The sequence below is a fragment of the Silene latifolia genome, chromosome 2 (assembly GCF_048544455.1).
Source record: "Silene latifolia isolate original U9 population chromosome 2, ASM4854445v1, whole genome shotgun sequence".
Classification (NCBI taxonomy): domain Eukaryota; kingdom Viridiplantae; phylum Streptophyta; class Magnoliopsida; order Caryophyllales; family Caryophyllaceae; genus Silene; species Silene latifolia.
Window position 1 is genome coordinate 48,748,828 of NC_133527.1, and position 14,222 is coordinate 48,763,049.

General features: G+C 42.6%; 1 protein-coding gene across 1 annotated transcript; it reads left to right on the forward strand.

Moving 5' to 3' along the window:
• Positions 1-3,554: 3,554 nt before the first annotated feature.
• Positions 3,555-4,808, forward strand: LOC141640752 (uncharacterized). The gene is made up of 2 exons (XM_074449433.1): positions 3,555-4,351; positions 4,466-4,808. The coding sequence occupies exons 1-2, from the start codon at positions 3,555-3,557 to the stop codon at positions 4,806-4,808; spliced, it is 1,140 nt and encodes a 379-aa protein (XP_074305534.1).
• Positions 4,809-14,222: the final 9,414 nt, after the last annotated feature.

Genomic DNA, 14,222 nt, shown 5'->3' on the forward strand with positions numbered 1-14,222 from the left:
CTCTGGGTGCAGCTTGTCCAGGTTGATTTGATCTAGTTCTTCAGCTGGGGGCTCAATGTATTCGTCCTGAACATGCTGTTTCTGTAATTGCTATGCGGGAGAGATGGCAGTGCACTTTAGTGCTTTCTTGTAGTAGCCTCTAGGTTCCTCCTGATCTCCTCGTATTGTCTTTACCCATGGTGTGGGGAATTTTATGCACTGATGGTACGTTGAAGGGACTGCTTTCATCTGGTGTAGCCACGACCTTCCCAAGATGACATTGTAGGTAGAGGGTCCGTCTATGACTAGGTACCTGACTTGCTTGATGACCCCTCCCACATAGGTTGGGATGATTATCTCGCCCAGGAAGTTGGCTGTTTCCCCACTGTAACCTACCAGCGGGATAGTTTTCTTTTGTAAATCCTTTTCGCTGAACCCCATATTTTTTACATTTTTTAACATGATCAGGTTGACCGAGCTACCTGTATCTACCAAGACCTTTCTAACTGTGCAGTTAGCCATTGACAGGGAGATAATGAGTGCGTCATGATGTTCCCGTTCATCATATGTATCTCCTTCATCAAAGGTAACAACTGGTAAATCACTGTGAGAAATTATGCAAGAATTTGCTGGCCTATCTCCCTTGGTCTCTATGGCATGCCTTTTAGACGCTGAGTATGTCAGCCCACTTAGGTCTGAGCCGCCTGTTATCACGTTTATGATTTTGGTGCATGTGGGTGGAGTTGCAGGCTTCGCGGAGCCTACCTTATCCTGCTGCTTGCCCCCATGTGGTAATAGGTGGCTCAATTCACCTTGCTCATACATGCGCTTGATCTCTCTTTGTAGTGTGTAGCAATCTTTAGTGTTATGCTCAATATCACGATGGAACTCACACTTCTTTTTGTTATCTTTCCCCATGCCTGACCTTCTACTGGTGGCTTGGGCCACCTTACTCCGTCTCCCATCTCCCTGAGTGCCTTCATGATTCCTCCGATGCCTGTAGTGAATCCATACTCTGCCAGAGTAGGGAGTTGCTGATTTTCTTTGATTCCGTTGACTCCCCTTCCATATGGCCTATACCTTTCATCTTTTTTACTGGTTGATTGCTTTCTTCCTGACTTTTCTATGACTGAAGTACTGGATACACTTCGTGTATTAGGCAGGCTTGCGCTGACCAGGATATCTTCCTCTAATCTGATTGCAGCAACTGCCTTTTCCTGCACTGCCTCGAAGCTGTGACAGGGGTGCATAGTTAGCTGCTTGTATAGGTCAGAATCATGGTGAAGGCCCCTCCTAAAAGCTTCTACTGCTGTAGAAACATCACATTTTCGTACTACCACCTTCTCATTGTTGAATCTAGTGTTGTACTCTCCAATGGTTTCTCCTGCCCCCTGGACGATTCTGTATAGGTCTCCTGCATGCTTTTGTGGCTTCCGGCTGCTTGCAAACTGCTGGGTGAATACGTTTACCAATTCAGCAAATGTGGAGATTGACCTGTTGGGTAGACTCACAAACCATCGAAATGCCAGCCCCGTTAAGGTGGATCCAAATCCTTTACACATGCAAGCTTCCTTGACTTGCCCTACGGCTGTTACTGTCATCATCTTCTGCTTGTACTTTCTTATATGGTCAAAGGGATCTGCCGTGCCATCAAAGAGAGGTATATTTGGATTTGTGAATCCTTTTGGCATGGCTGTGATAGATATGGCGTCCACGAATGGCGAGTCGGCATAACTGTCAGGTGCTGCTTTCTCAAGTGGGGGTGGCAATCGTAGAACCCTGCTTAGTATCTCCCTTAACTCCAAGTACTGCTGATTTGTTATACGTCCTGAATCCGGGGTCCGCCTGTCAGCTGCTTGTTGATTCAATGCGCTACCTCCTGTCTTAAACTCTTGAAGGCTCTGATACGTTCCGGCAGCTAGGGGAGTTGAGGTTACGATCGTTCCCTGTTGCCAGTTTACCTGCGGATTTACCGTGGATCCTGCTCCAAGTGTCTGGCCGGTTGCTACGAAATTATTAACAGGGGTGCTACCTGGTCGTGCTTCCATGCGGCTCGCTGGCGGCCAGTTATCTGGTGTGAGTTATCCCAGCCCTTGTGGAGTTATTCTTCCATCTGACGATACTGTGGCTAGGTCCAGTCTTGTTACTAGTTCGGCTGGTATCTGTCAAAGCGGATTCCTGCTGCCTGATGCTCCCTGCGTTAGATCCACTACTGGAGCTCTTCCTTCACTTGCCTTGCTTTCTGAGGTGACGGATTGCTGCTTTAGAATATCTATCTGTGCCCATAGTTCTCCGTCTCTTTTCCTTGCTTCGGCTTCAGCTTTCTTCTGGTCTTCTCTCATGTTCTCCGTGGCCTTTTGAAGGTTCTCTACGCCAGCGAGCAAGATTTGTGTTGGACTAGGTGGTGGAGTAGGGCCTGAGCTTGTTCTTCCTTTATCTGATCTGGCTTGGTTTGTGGCAGCAAGGGTTTTAGGAGGCAAAGAGGTTTTTGGTATAATTCTCGAGGTATGTCCAGGAGCTTGCGTTGGCACCGTTGATGCCGGATTTTGGGTAGAGTTCAGCGGTAGTGATGGTTGACTGCTCCCTGACATGGCTTCTGATACTTGCTTATCCATTGCGTACTTTGGTTATCAACGATTGACGACCACAATGCCCCACGGTGGGCGCCAAACTGTTTAGGTGATTTTTAGCCAATTGGTTGTTTTGGGTCAATGTGGTCTTACTCGTTGGTTGCTTGATTGATCGTGTGTATTTGATATTTAAATAAGGAAAAAAAGTATGAAATATAAATTGACACGTTGGATTTGGTGACGTGGAAAACCCAATGTTGGAACAACCGCGGGAGGGACGGTACCCTGCCAAATATTGCACTATGTTTGAATAGTGAACGAATACAATTGAGACGTAATGTAAAGTTATCTAGCTCGAGGTATTGTGTGTATGAGATCTTGGATGTCCTCCTTTGATTGCTCCCTTGGCTATTTATAGGGTAAGAACCCTAGGTTTATCCTACCATGATTATGAAAGGAATACAACTTCCATAATAACTCTTTTCATAACACGTCGTCTCCCTCCATTCTCCCTGATCTCCCTGACTTCTCCCTGAACCCTTTCCTAAACGCAGATGCTCTTTTCAATGGGCCTAGCCTTCTTTTACACGCACTAGTTGGCCCATTTCCCCTTCAGTGCCCTTGTCCCCAACCGTGGGCTCCCCTTCTTTCATTCCTCCCTTCATGGTCCATTAATTACTAAGTGGGCTTTACTTATTGTGTGAATTTTAGCCCAAACACCTAATACCAACTCTCCTCCACAACCTAATCCCAACTCTCCTGAACCTGTAACACAAACAACTCAATCATTACAATGTCCCACTTCTGATAGATTCCTTTCACAACCATCACAACCTGTTTTTAAGTTCAGTCCCAAGAAGAAGTCAGTCAACATCAAATAAAAAGATACCTAAAACCTCTGCCAAGAGGAAAGGGGTATATGTTCTAAAGGCTAAGTAGGGGACCCCTACTGAGGTTGATGTTGTTGAAGACAAGCCTAGAAGGAATAGAGTGCCTCATTCTTCTATGGAGGTGGAGGATGACATTGATGAGGACTATTATTGCAGTGATGGTGAGGATAATAGTAATAGTGATGATAGTGCAATAGTTGAAGAGCAAGAGATTGAGGAGTTGGATGATAATGAGGTTGTTCATCCATTTGATGTTGGGCTCAGTGTTGGAGTTAATGAAGAGGATGAAGAAGATAATGAGCAGAGTTTGAAAATGTACAAGAATGGAAGGATGTATACACCAGCTAGATGGGGTCAGATTGTGTTAAACCCATGGATAATGTTCATGTCCAAGGGGGAGTTTCTGTCAGTGCTCTCTGATTACTATGTACAAGAGGGCTTCAGTGTGATTGTGTTAAAATCTGATAAAAGAAGATATACAGCTGAATGTAGTGAGAAGTTATGTACTTGGAAGCTTCATAGCTCATGTTTGCCTGACTCTATTACATGGGCTATTAAGACTCTAACAGGGAACCATAAGGAGTGCTTTAACTTGAAAAGGAATCCTATGGTAACTGTTCCTTGGATGGCTAAAAAGATAGAGACTGAATTGAGAGCTCATCCTGAGATGCCAGTTAAGTCTATGGCAGATTTGTTAATGAAGGGTTATGACATTGATGTATGCCTAAGGACAATTTATAAGGTCAGAATTGATGTGGTTGAAGTGGTTTATGAGGGATTTGAGGAGAGTTACAATAGCTTGGCAGCTTATGGAGAGGTGATAAAACAGACTAATCCAGGTTCTTGGGCTTTAATTACCTGGCATAACCCTCAAACTGGTCAGACTGGTGGTCCTTGGGTTTTTGAGAGATTGTAGGCCCATCATTGGTGTTGATGAGTGTCATCTGAAGGGGAGGTATAAGGGGATGCTGTTATCTGCTATAAGTGTAGATGCCAACAATAATCTGTATTGTATTGCATATGCAGTTGTGGGAAGGAAAACACTGAATCTTGGAGTTATTTTTTCAGAAAGCTAAGGTTGGGATTTCAGAGTGTTGGATGTTCCAATTGGGATTGGACATTTATAAGTGACAAAATGAAGGGAGTAGAGATGGCACTTGAAAAAGAGTTTCCTCAGTGCACCAAGAGGATTTGTGCACAACATTTATATTCCAACTTCAAGCTGAAATGGGGAGGGCCTGCATTCCATGACCTATTTTGGAGGACAGCCAATGCAACCTCAACTCATGCATTTCACAAAGCAATTGAGGAGATAAATAAGTTGTCCAGGCCAGCTTCTGATTATTTGTTAAGTGTTGAGGAACAATGATCAAAATCACAGTTTGACCCAATCATTGCTTGTGACCATAACACCTCCAATTTTGTGGAGTCATTCAATGCACTAATAAATGATTTAAGGAGCCTGTGATGACACTTATGGAAGGAATCAGAACTGATTTCATGGCAAATATGGCCGAAAGGATGGAAGTGGCAGATGGCTTGCAAATGCATAAGCCAACACCTTATGCTATGGAGATATTGGAGTACAATATCCATGGGAGTAACTAGTGTATGGTTATTAAAGCAGGTTGTGGGGAGTTTGAGGTGCTTGAGGTTACTAAACCTCATCCATTGGACATTCTTAAGGGGACATGCTTATGTGGGGGGTGACAGATAACTGGAATCCCATGTAAGCATGCATGTAGAGCCATTTTTTACAATAGGGAGCAACCAGTGGACTATGTGCATGGATTCTATAGGGGTCAATGTTACAAGCTCACCTATGGAGAACATATGCATCCTTTACCTGATAAGGATGCATGGCCAACCTTCCAATTCTCTCAAGTTTTACCCCCTATTCCAGAGAGGAGCATATGAAGACCCGCAAGGCAAAGAAAGAGGAAACCAGACGAGCCCAAGAAAAAAAGGTAAGAGATTAACAACAATCACATGCTCAATATGCAAAACTGTTGGACACGATGCAAGATCTTGTAAAGGAGGTCCAACAACAAAACAGAGGAAGGCTAGTGGTGGTGGTGGCAGTCAGAAAAAGAGGGCAAGAAAAGATGGAGCTTCAACAAGCAAGGGTTAAGTATGTTTCTGAAAAGACACTCATTTTTTGGCTAAGCTAGGTTGTTAGCTAAGTCAGTTGCCATATTCTGTTTTAGTGCTTAATCAACTTATATTTTGTGCATTTGGTAAACTGTTATGGGTATATTTTGTGCAGTTTCTTAACTGCGTTGCAGCTTTTGGTGATTTATATATCACACAGTCAACAACTTTTTGGTGATTTATAAATCACAGGAACAACCTTTGTATAATTAACAACAATGATCAATGCTAGCATTGCAAGTTTTAATCTTATTAATTGCATTTGATTCTATTACAGTTGTTGCATATTACATAGTTTCTTATCAACTTCTTTGGTTCATCATGACATATAACAGAAACATGTACATAAAAATGGATATTTTTATGCTAAGTTGTAGTAGCTTTGGCATATCATCCATTTTTGCCTTCAACAAATTAATCATCTCAGCTTGTTCCTTCATTTTCTTCATCACTTCATGTAGATTATGCATTTCTTCTTCTTCTTCTTCTTCTTCTTCTTCTTCTTCTTCTTCTTCTTCTTCTTCTTCTTCTTCTTCTTCTTCTTCTTCTTCTTCTTCTTCTTCTTCTTCTTCTTCTTCTTCTTCTTCTTCTTCTTCTTCTTCATGTTGATGTCTTCTACTATTTTAGCTTGGCACCATTGAAACCAACCACAATCATCACACTTGTAATATAGCTTCATTGGATTTGCTGCAGTAGGCCCCGAGTACCTTATGTTTGATCTTTTATTGCATCTTGGGCATTGTTTGTTTTCTACTTGAATTCCTCTTGAATAAGAACTTGCATTAGATGTATAAGACATTATTGAGTTTTCTTATGTATTGATACTTGTTTTAATTGTAAATGAGGGAGATTTGGCTTTTAAAGTAACAGATTCCAACGGCTACATCAATATAGCCGTTATTTTTGTTCTGTTCTAGAAATTGGGTACATTGGGCAAAAGTTTGAAACACAGGGGTACCATGGGAAAAAAGTGTAAAATTCAAACTAACTTTCCCACCAACAAGTGAAAACCTAACTGACGTTAAGAAAACTTAACAGCCGTTTGTCAATTGCCATTTCGGGAAAGAAAAAGTCAAATTAATGGTTACTTTATGTACAAAGTTAATTTCAGGGGTACCATGTGTAATCTGCCAAAGATCGAGGGTAACATGCGAAATTTCCGTTAAATTAAACATTAAAATTATCTAAACAACAAGAAATAAATAAAAACAATAAGGGAAGAGAAGGATGAGAAATTAATACCATATGAATGAAAAGATTATAAATTGCATAGATCTAACGGATGTATTACAAAAGACGAAATCTTGGAAATGATTAATAAACTAAACTAATTTCTAATTAAATTAATAAGGAGTAGAAATAAGAGGAGGTTTTATTTTGAGACCTACTGTTTTTTCTAACTATTGTCGTCTAATGTTGTGTGGTGTTCCTTTGGCATCTAACACACATTGGGCTTTTATACTAACAAATATTAATAGACCAAGATACCCCAACTTAAACTAGACAAGGAGAAGAAAATAAAAGGGCATTTAAGTCATTACAACCCAAACTAATTCAACACTCAATCAGCAAAAGCAAACAGAAGAGCAAAGACATCAGGCAATGACAATGAAGGCCGCTGTTCTCCAACGTAGTCATGTGAGGGGACACAGTCACATAAATACAGCTGCGGAATAGAGGTACGCACTCGACGATTCACAGGTTCGTACCTCGTCGTGCGCTGGTGCTCATCGGTTGAAGACGGATCAGAGCAGGTCGGAGATGCCGCTGCTATTGCGGAGGTGTCGACTTTTGGGCAACCGGAGTTGCTGCAAGTGGTGACGGAGGTGCAGGTGGTTGTGGCGGCATTGAATGATGGTTCTGGGATGGAGCACAGGTGGGATAATGGTGCACAGCCATGGGGCGGTTGTAAATCTGGGCGAGAAGAGGAAGCGCTGCTGGTGCACGAATTGAACGAAGGTCTTCAATTGAAGGAGCAGGTGGTGGTTGATTGATGATCATGGTGGTTAGTGGTGTTTATTGCTACTGTTGTGCTCGGGTTGAATTCCGAGCTCGGAATCGTTGTTGCTAATGTTGCTGATTAATGATGGTGAGAACACGAGCATGGGACTGGTGATGATGAACTGGGTATTTCGAAAGTAAGACGGAAGGGACTCGGGTCTGTTTAAAGATTAGAGGTGAGGTGAAGATGACGTGTTAAGGTGGCTATTCTTCTTAATTCCTCGATTAATTGCTTGAGAAATCTCTATGTTCATGCTTTAATACTCCCTTAATCACCCGGTAATGCTCTTTATTCTTAGCATCCAAAGCTCCTTAGCATCCAATGCTTTCACCTTAATTTGGGCCTTCATTTTGGACTTGACTTTGCATTTGACTTCATTTGGAATTCTTTACTTCAATCCACTAAATCTTCATGCAAAAACCCATACAACTTCATTCACTTAGTCCAATGCTAGGTCTTGTTTAGCCTTTGCACTCTAGCTTGCATCTTTGTTGGATTTTAGCTCCTAAAAGCTTAAACTCCTACAAAATATGTGGAAACAAGAAATTGCAAGTAGAATAACAAATATTAGCTCAAAACACTATGATAAGTGCTAAATGACATGTAAAATGGAGCTAATATAAGGGGTAAAATAATGTAAATTATGCACTTATCATTGGTAAAGATTATTCTTTTGTTTAATCAAAGATTACAACTTTGTCTTCAATACTGGTATAATCTCTTCTCTATTATTGTTCATCTTTCAATTGTTTATATATTTGAGTTGCTTAATTAGTTTACTTTACAATCATGTTTTCCTTTACTTGTTCCATGCTAAAATCCTCATCCTTTACCTTTGTTATTGTAAACATGTGTGAGTAGTTTTATATTAGGATGAAGGGGGATCTTATATAGGGTTATTGTAATACTACGGTTTTATGAGTCTCTGGGTACTCTATCGAGTGGGCCTTACTCTGTCGAGTAAGGGTGTTTTGGTTTTTAAAACAGTTTCTGTCTATAGGGTACTCGATCGAGTAGCCTTGGTACTTGATCGAGTAGGGGGCACTCGATCGAGTATGTTGGGCACTCGATCGAGTGGTTCGGTTTACGGGTAATGTTTTGTCGGGTTTTGTTAATAATGCGAATAAGTATATATATAACTTTCCGTCATCATCATTAAACACTTTTATTAAACCTAATCACTTCAAAAGAGATTTCAAACTACGTTCTTCGCATCTTTCGCATTATTTACAAATTCCGGAGCTAGAGAGGTCGGAATTCATCATCCTTTACATTCTTGTGATCTTTGCGTCGAGGGTAAGATCTACGTACCGATTTTATAGTATTTTATTAAGTTTGTTTAAACCTTAATTTGGGGGATTGGGGGTTTTTGTTAGTTTTATGATTGTTAGTAATTATGTGGTTATATGTTAGGAGGAGGATTCTTAGAGGAAGCTTTTTGATAACAGCTGTTGAGATCGTCTGATTGTATTGCATTCCAGGTAGGGTTTCCCTACTCAGTATTAGTCACATTATGTGTTGGTTAAAATTTGTGATTGTTGAGTTTTACTGTACGAGTATTGTGACAGTTGTTGGGTTTGATTGCTGATTAGTAGTTGTGATTGATTGTATCTGTCTGTGTTCTTCGGGGTGCGTCCCTTACTGAGTGGAGTCACTTGCGGGAGTGGCTTCACGCCCATGATTCGTCTTCTGTGGAACCCCCACAGAAGGGATGTGCACGTTAATGGATTTGGGTTTATCGCACGACGGAGATGAGGGGGGCTTAGGTGGGAACGGCTGCGGTCCCCCACTGGCGGCGAGGAGTAACCTGTTGCGATGGGTGCTCTGGCAGGGCTACACACTTTAGTGTGTAGTCAGTATTGTGGAGTTGGTGATGGAGTTCGGGGTATATCTGTGACGATTGAGCTGTGTTGTGTGTTGTTTTATTGAGTTATGTAAATTGTGTGATTAGTACTGACCCCGTTTAATTATTTTAAAAACTGTGGTGATCCTTTCGGGGATGGTGAGCAGTTGTTGAGCAGGTATGAGTCGAGATACATGGGATAGCTGGGATGTGTCGCCACCAGATGATAGAGTCTTCCGCTGTAGTTTTGATAGTTTTTAGACAGTTGTTTTGAGATCTTGTAAACCGTATTTTGGCAGTTGGTTTTGGATTGTATTTACTCACTTAAACTTTATACTACTTAAACGTTGTTTCTTTATTGTCTTTTGATTATCATTGCCTCGGGAAACCGAGATGGTGACAGCTTTATACCTGAGTGGTCCTGGTAAGGCACTTGGAGTATAGGGGTGTCACAAAGTGGTATCAGAGCGACGATCTTGAAACCTGTAACTAATGAATCTATTGAACATAGGGAGTAAAATAAAATGAACCCGGGGTAAAGGTTGTAGGATCTAATGAAAAGACTTGGGAGACGTCCTAAAGTCGCGAACTCGCCCTACAATTTTAAACCGGTCACATGGGGGGGTATATGTCAGAGTCATATGTGTTGTCTTTTGGTTTGTATGAGTACGTAACGATATATGTTGTGAATTGTTGGATGTTGGAAGTGGAGAATTGAAAGTATGATTAAAGGTCGAGAAGATATGTTTATATGTTGATTTGAATAGAGAAGAATGATGGTTGTTTATAATGTGGCACTTGATAGCATGAAGTAGATTATTTTGTTGATTGTATGAGGATTTGCGTAGAATTGCATGCGTAGTTGTAATTATAATGTTGAGATGATAATGAAAGCATAGTACGTTGGGGGTGTGTGAGATAACATGCGGGTAGTATCCAGGAGTCTGCATGACTCGATCGAGTGGGGGGCACTCGATCGAATGGGTGAGGTACTCGACCGAGTGGGTCTCACTCGATCGAGTGGTTATTTGACGTTTTTATGATCAGAGTCGTGTTTTTGAGTACTCGATCGAGTACATAGGGGCACTCGATCGAGTAGGAGGCACTCGATCGAGTGGCTTGTCAGCTCGATCGAGTAGGTTAGAGATCAGAAGGTCTGTTTTGGTCTGGAGTCTGGGTACTCGATCCAGTACGTGGAGGCACTCGATCGAGTAGCCTCCACTCGATCGAGTAGGTTTGGGCACTCGATCGAGTGGGTTCTGGGCAGGCTGTTTTCGTGTTTTGAGTTATAGTATGTATGTTTATGTCTACCTTTTCTTATATAGTTTCAAGATGCCGCCAAAGAAAACCGCTTTGTATGTGAGATCTAAGAGCATGAACGTTGACGACATAATTAAGATGTTGGAGCATCAACATCCTCTTACGGAGACCCTTAAGAGAGTGGGGAAAGATAAGGATGTTGATCACTCAAATATCAGTCTATATATAGCGAGGTTTAACCCAAAAGAGTATAAGGGGACCGGGGAGCCAATTCTTCTTGACAATTGGCATCGTGAGATGGAGAACATTCTGGATCTGGTACATTTTCCTGATGAGATGAAAGTAGGACAAGCTGCGTTCTACTTGAGGGAAGCGGCTGGTGAGTGGTGGGATAAGGTGAAGGTGGGCGCTAGGGAGATGTATGCGAAGCAAGGTCTGCCTGCTATACCTTGGGAAGAGTTCCGGAGGGCTATGAGGAGAGAGTTTGTACCTGAGCATGTGAGGAGTAAGCTGAGGGAGGAGTTTGATGGGTTTAATATGACATCTGATATGTCGGTAGCTAAATATTACTGGCAGTTCAATAAGAAGTCTAGGTATGCTAAGGACATGAGGTTGAGTGATGAGAACTTAGCGTTGAGGTTTGAGAAGGGGTTGACCCCTAGGATTATGGAAAGGTTACCCGTGGGAGTCCTTACTGATGTTAAGGAAGCTTAGGAGAGAGCTGGGAGAGCTGAGAGGTTGGTGAAGATGGCCCGGGAGAGGGGAGGTGAGAAAAGAAAGGCTGAGAGCGAGGGTGGTGGCCAATCTAATTACAAGAAAGGCAACCACAATCAGGCTAGAGCGTTTTCTTCTGGCTCGGGGTTCAGTGCTGGGGCTTCCTTTGGGCGTGGCCATGGGAGCGGTACTGGTAGTTGGGGGATGACCTACTTTGGCTATGGCGGTGTAGGCGACAAGAGAGATGAGTGCACGAGTGTAACGAGAGCTTTTCAGAGATCGGCTCAGGGGAGCTATTCTCAGGGTCCGGCACAGAGTTATGCGGGCAAGAGACCAGCTGGGTCATGGAACAACCGGGGAGGTCAGAGCAACCAGGGTGGAGGTAACCGCAATGGCGGTAATTCTTATCAGAAACCAGTTACGAACAACAACAACAATTAGGGGTCGGGTGCTAAGCCGACTACTTCAGCCAATCCTGTCCAGGGAGGTGGACAGAAGACCAGTGGAAAGCGGTATATGATGGAAAAGAAAGCAGCTGAGGACGACGCACATGTTATCACTGGTACCTTTCTTGTTAACGGTATTCATACCTTTGTTTTGTTTGATTCGGGGGCGTCTCAGTCGTTTGTATCTTCGAGTCATGTTAAACGGTTGGGTCTGAGGGTATACGAGTCTGTAAGTGAGCAAGTTTTTATACCTTCGGGCGAGTCTGTATCATGTGGGAGGTTGTATAGGGATGTATCTATGATAGCTGGGCAAGTTGATCTACCTGTAGACTTGCTAGAATTTCCTTTAGATGGTTTTGAGATGATAGTCAGGATGGATTGGTTAGGAAAGTACAAGGCTAAGATAGACTGTCATCAAAAGAAAGTGTCTTTGAGAGGTCCTAAGGGCGTTAGTGTGTCTTATCGTGGATTTGTGGTCAAACCCAAAGTTAAGTTGATTGCAGCTGTGACCTTAAAGTCTTATCTGAGGAAGGGGTGCCCGTTGATCTTGTGCTATGTGAGAGATGACCGGATAGAGAGTCTGACATTTGATCAGATACCAGTGGTGGGTAAGTTTTCAGATGTCTTTCCAGAGGAGATTCCGGGGTTGCCGCCGAAGAGGGAGATAAATTTCATGGTTGAGCTGAAACCGGGAACGGGGCCAATCTCTAAGGCACCATACCGGATGGGTCCTGAGGAGTTGGAGGAGCTCAGAAAACAGTTAAATGATCTGATAGAGAAGGGATACATTAGACCTAGTGTATCACCGTGGGGAGCACTAGTTCTTTTCGTGAAGAAGAAAGATGAGAGCTTGAGGTTGTGTATAGATTACATGGAGCTGAACCGAGTGACGGTGAAGAACAAGTATCCTTTTCCAAGGATAGATGACTTGTTTGATCAGTTGAGTGGTGCATTAGTCTTTTCCAAGATTGATTTGAGGTCGGGGTACCATCAGGTAAAGATTAGGGATGTGGACATACCAAAGACAGCTTTCACGTCGAGGTATGGCCATTATGAGTATGTGGTGATCCCTTTTGGGTTATCTAATGCACCGGCTGTGTTTATGGATTTGATGAACAGAGTTTTCAGTCAGTTTCTTGACAAGTTTGTGGTGGTTTTTATCGATGACATCTTAGTCTATTCCAAGACTAAGGAGGAACATGAGGAGCATCTAAGGATTGTGTTGCAGACCTTGAGGGAGCACGAGTTATATGCTAAGTTGTCCAAGTGTGAGTTCTGGTTAGAGAAATTTGCTTTTCTGGGGCATGTGATCTCTAAGGATGGGGTAGCTGTGGATCCGGCAAAGATTGAGGCAGTGACCAAGTGGGAAGCACCAAAGAATGTTGTTGAGATCAGTCGTTTCTTGGGTTTAGCAGGATATGACAGACGATTCGTGAAAGATTTCTCCAAGATTGCTAGACCTATGACAACGCTGATGAGGAAAGAGAACAGGTTTCGTTGGGATGAAAGTTGTGAGACGGCATTCCAAACATTAAAGGAGCGTTTGACCACAGCTCCTATCTTAGCATTGCCTGAAGTGAGTGAGAACTTTGAGGTTTATACAGATGCCTCAAAGAATGGGTTGGGATGTGTGTTGATGCAGAACGGTAAAGTGATTGCCTATGCTTCTAGGCAATTGAAACCATATGAGGAAAATTATCCTACACACGATCTAGAGTTAGTTGCAGTGGTGTTTTCTCTCAAGATTTGGAGACATTACCTTTATGGGGCGACCTTTAAGGTATTTTCAGATTACAAGAGTCTCAAGTACATCTTCACTCAAAAGGAGTTGAACATGAGACATAGGAGGTGGATGGAGCTGATTAGTGATTATGACATGGATATTATCTACCATGAAGGGAAATCCAATGTTGTTGCTGATGCTTTGAGCATGAAGAGTATACATTCTTTGTGTACAGCTTTATCTTTGATGCGGTTGAGAGACGAGGTGGGGAAGTTTAGGATACATATGATGCAGAGTGGGAATGCCATGGGAGATTTGACAGTGCAGCCTCATCTTTATGATGATATTCGTGGTAAACAGGCTTTAGATCCTATGATGATGGAGTGGAGAGCTGGAGTAGAGAAAAGGACGGTGTCTAGATTCTCTATTCATTCAGATGGTGGTTTGAGGTTTGATGGGAGGTGGTGTGTCCCTAATGATGAGGAGCTGAAAAAGACAATCATGACAGAGGCACATTGTACACCATATTTAGTGCATCCAGGTGGTGACAAGCTATACAAGGATTTAAAGAACACGTTCTGGTGGCCTGGGATGAAGAAAGAGACAGCTGAGTTTGTGGCTCGTTATTTGATATGCCAGAGAGT

Coding starts and splice junctions, on each gene's coding strand:
- LOC141640752 (XM_074449433.1), top strand. CDS start 3,555: ATGGAGGTGGAGGATGACATTGATGAGGACTATTATTGCAGTGATGGT. Junction 4,352..4,465: donor CCTTGGGTTTTTGAGAGATT/GTAGGCCCATCA, acceptor TTGCATATGCAG/TTGTGGGAAGGAAAACACTG.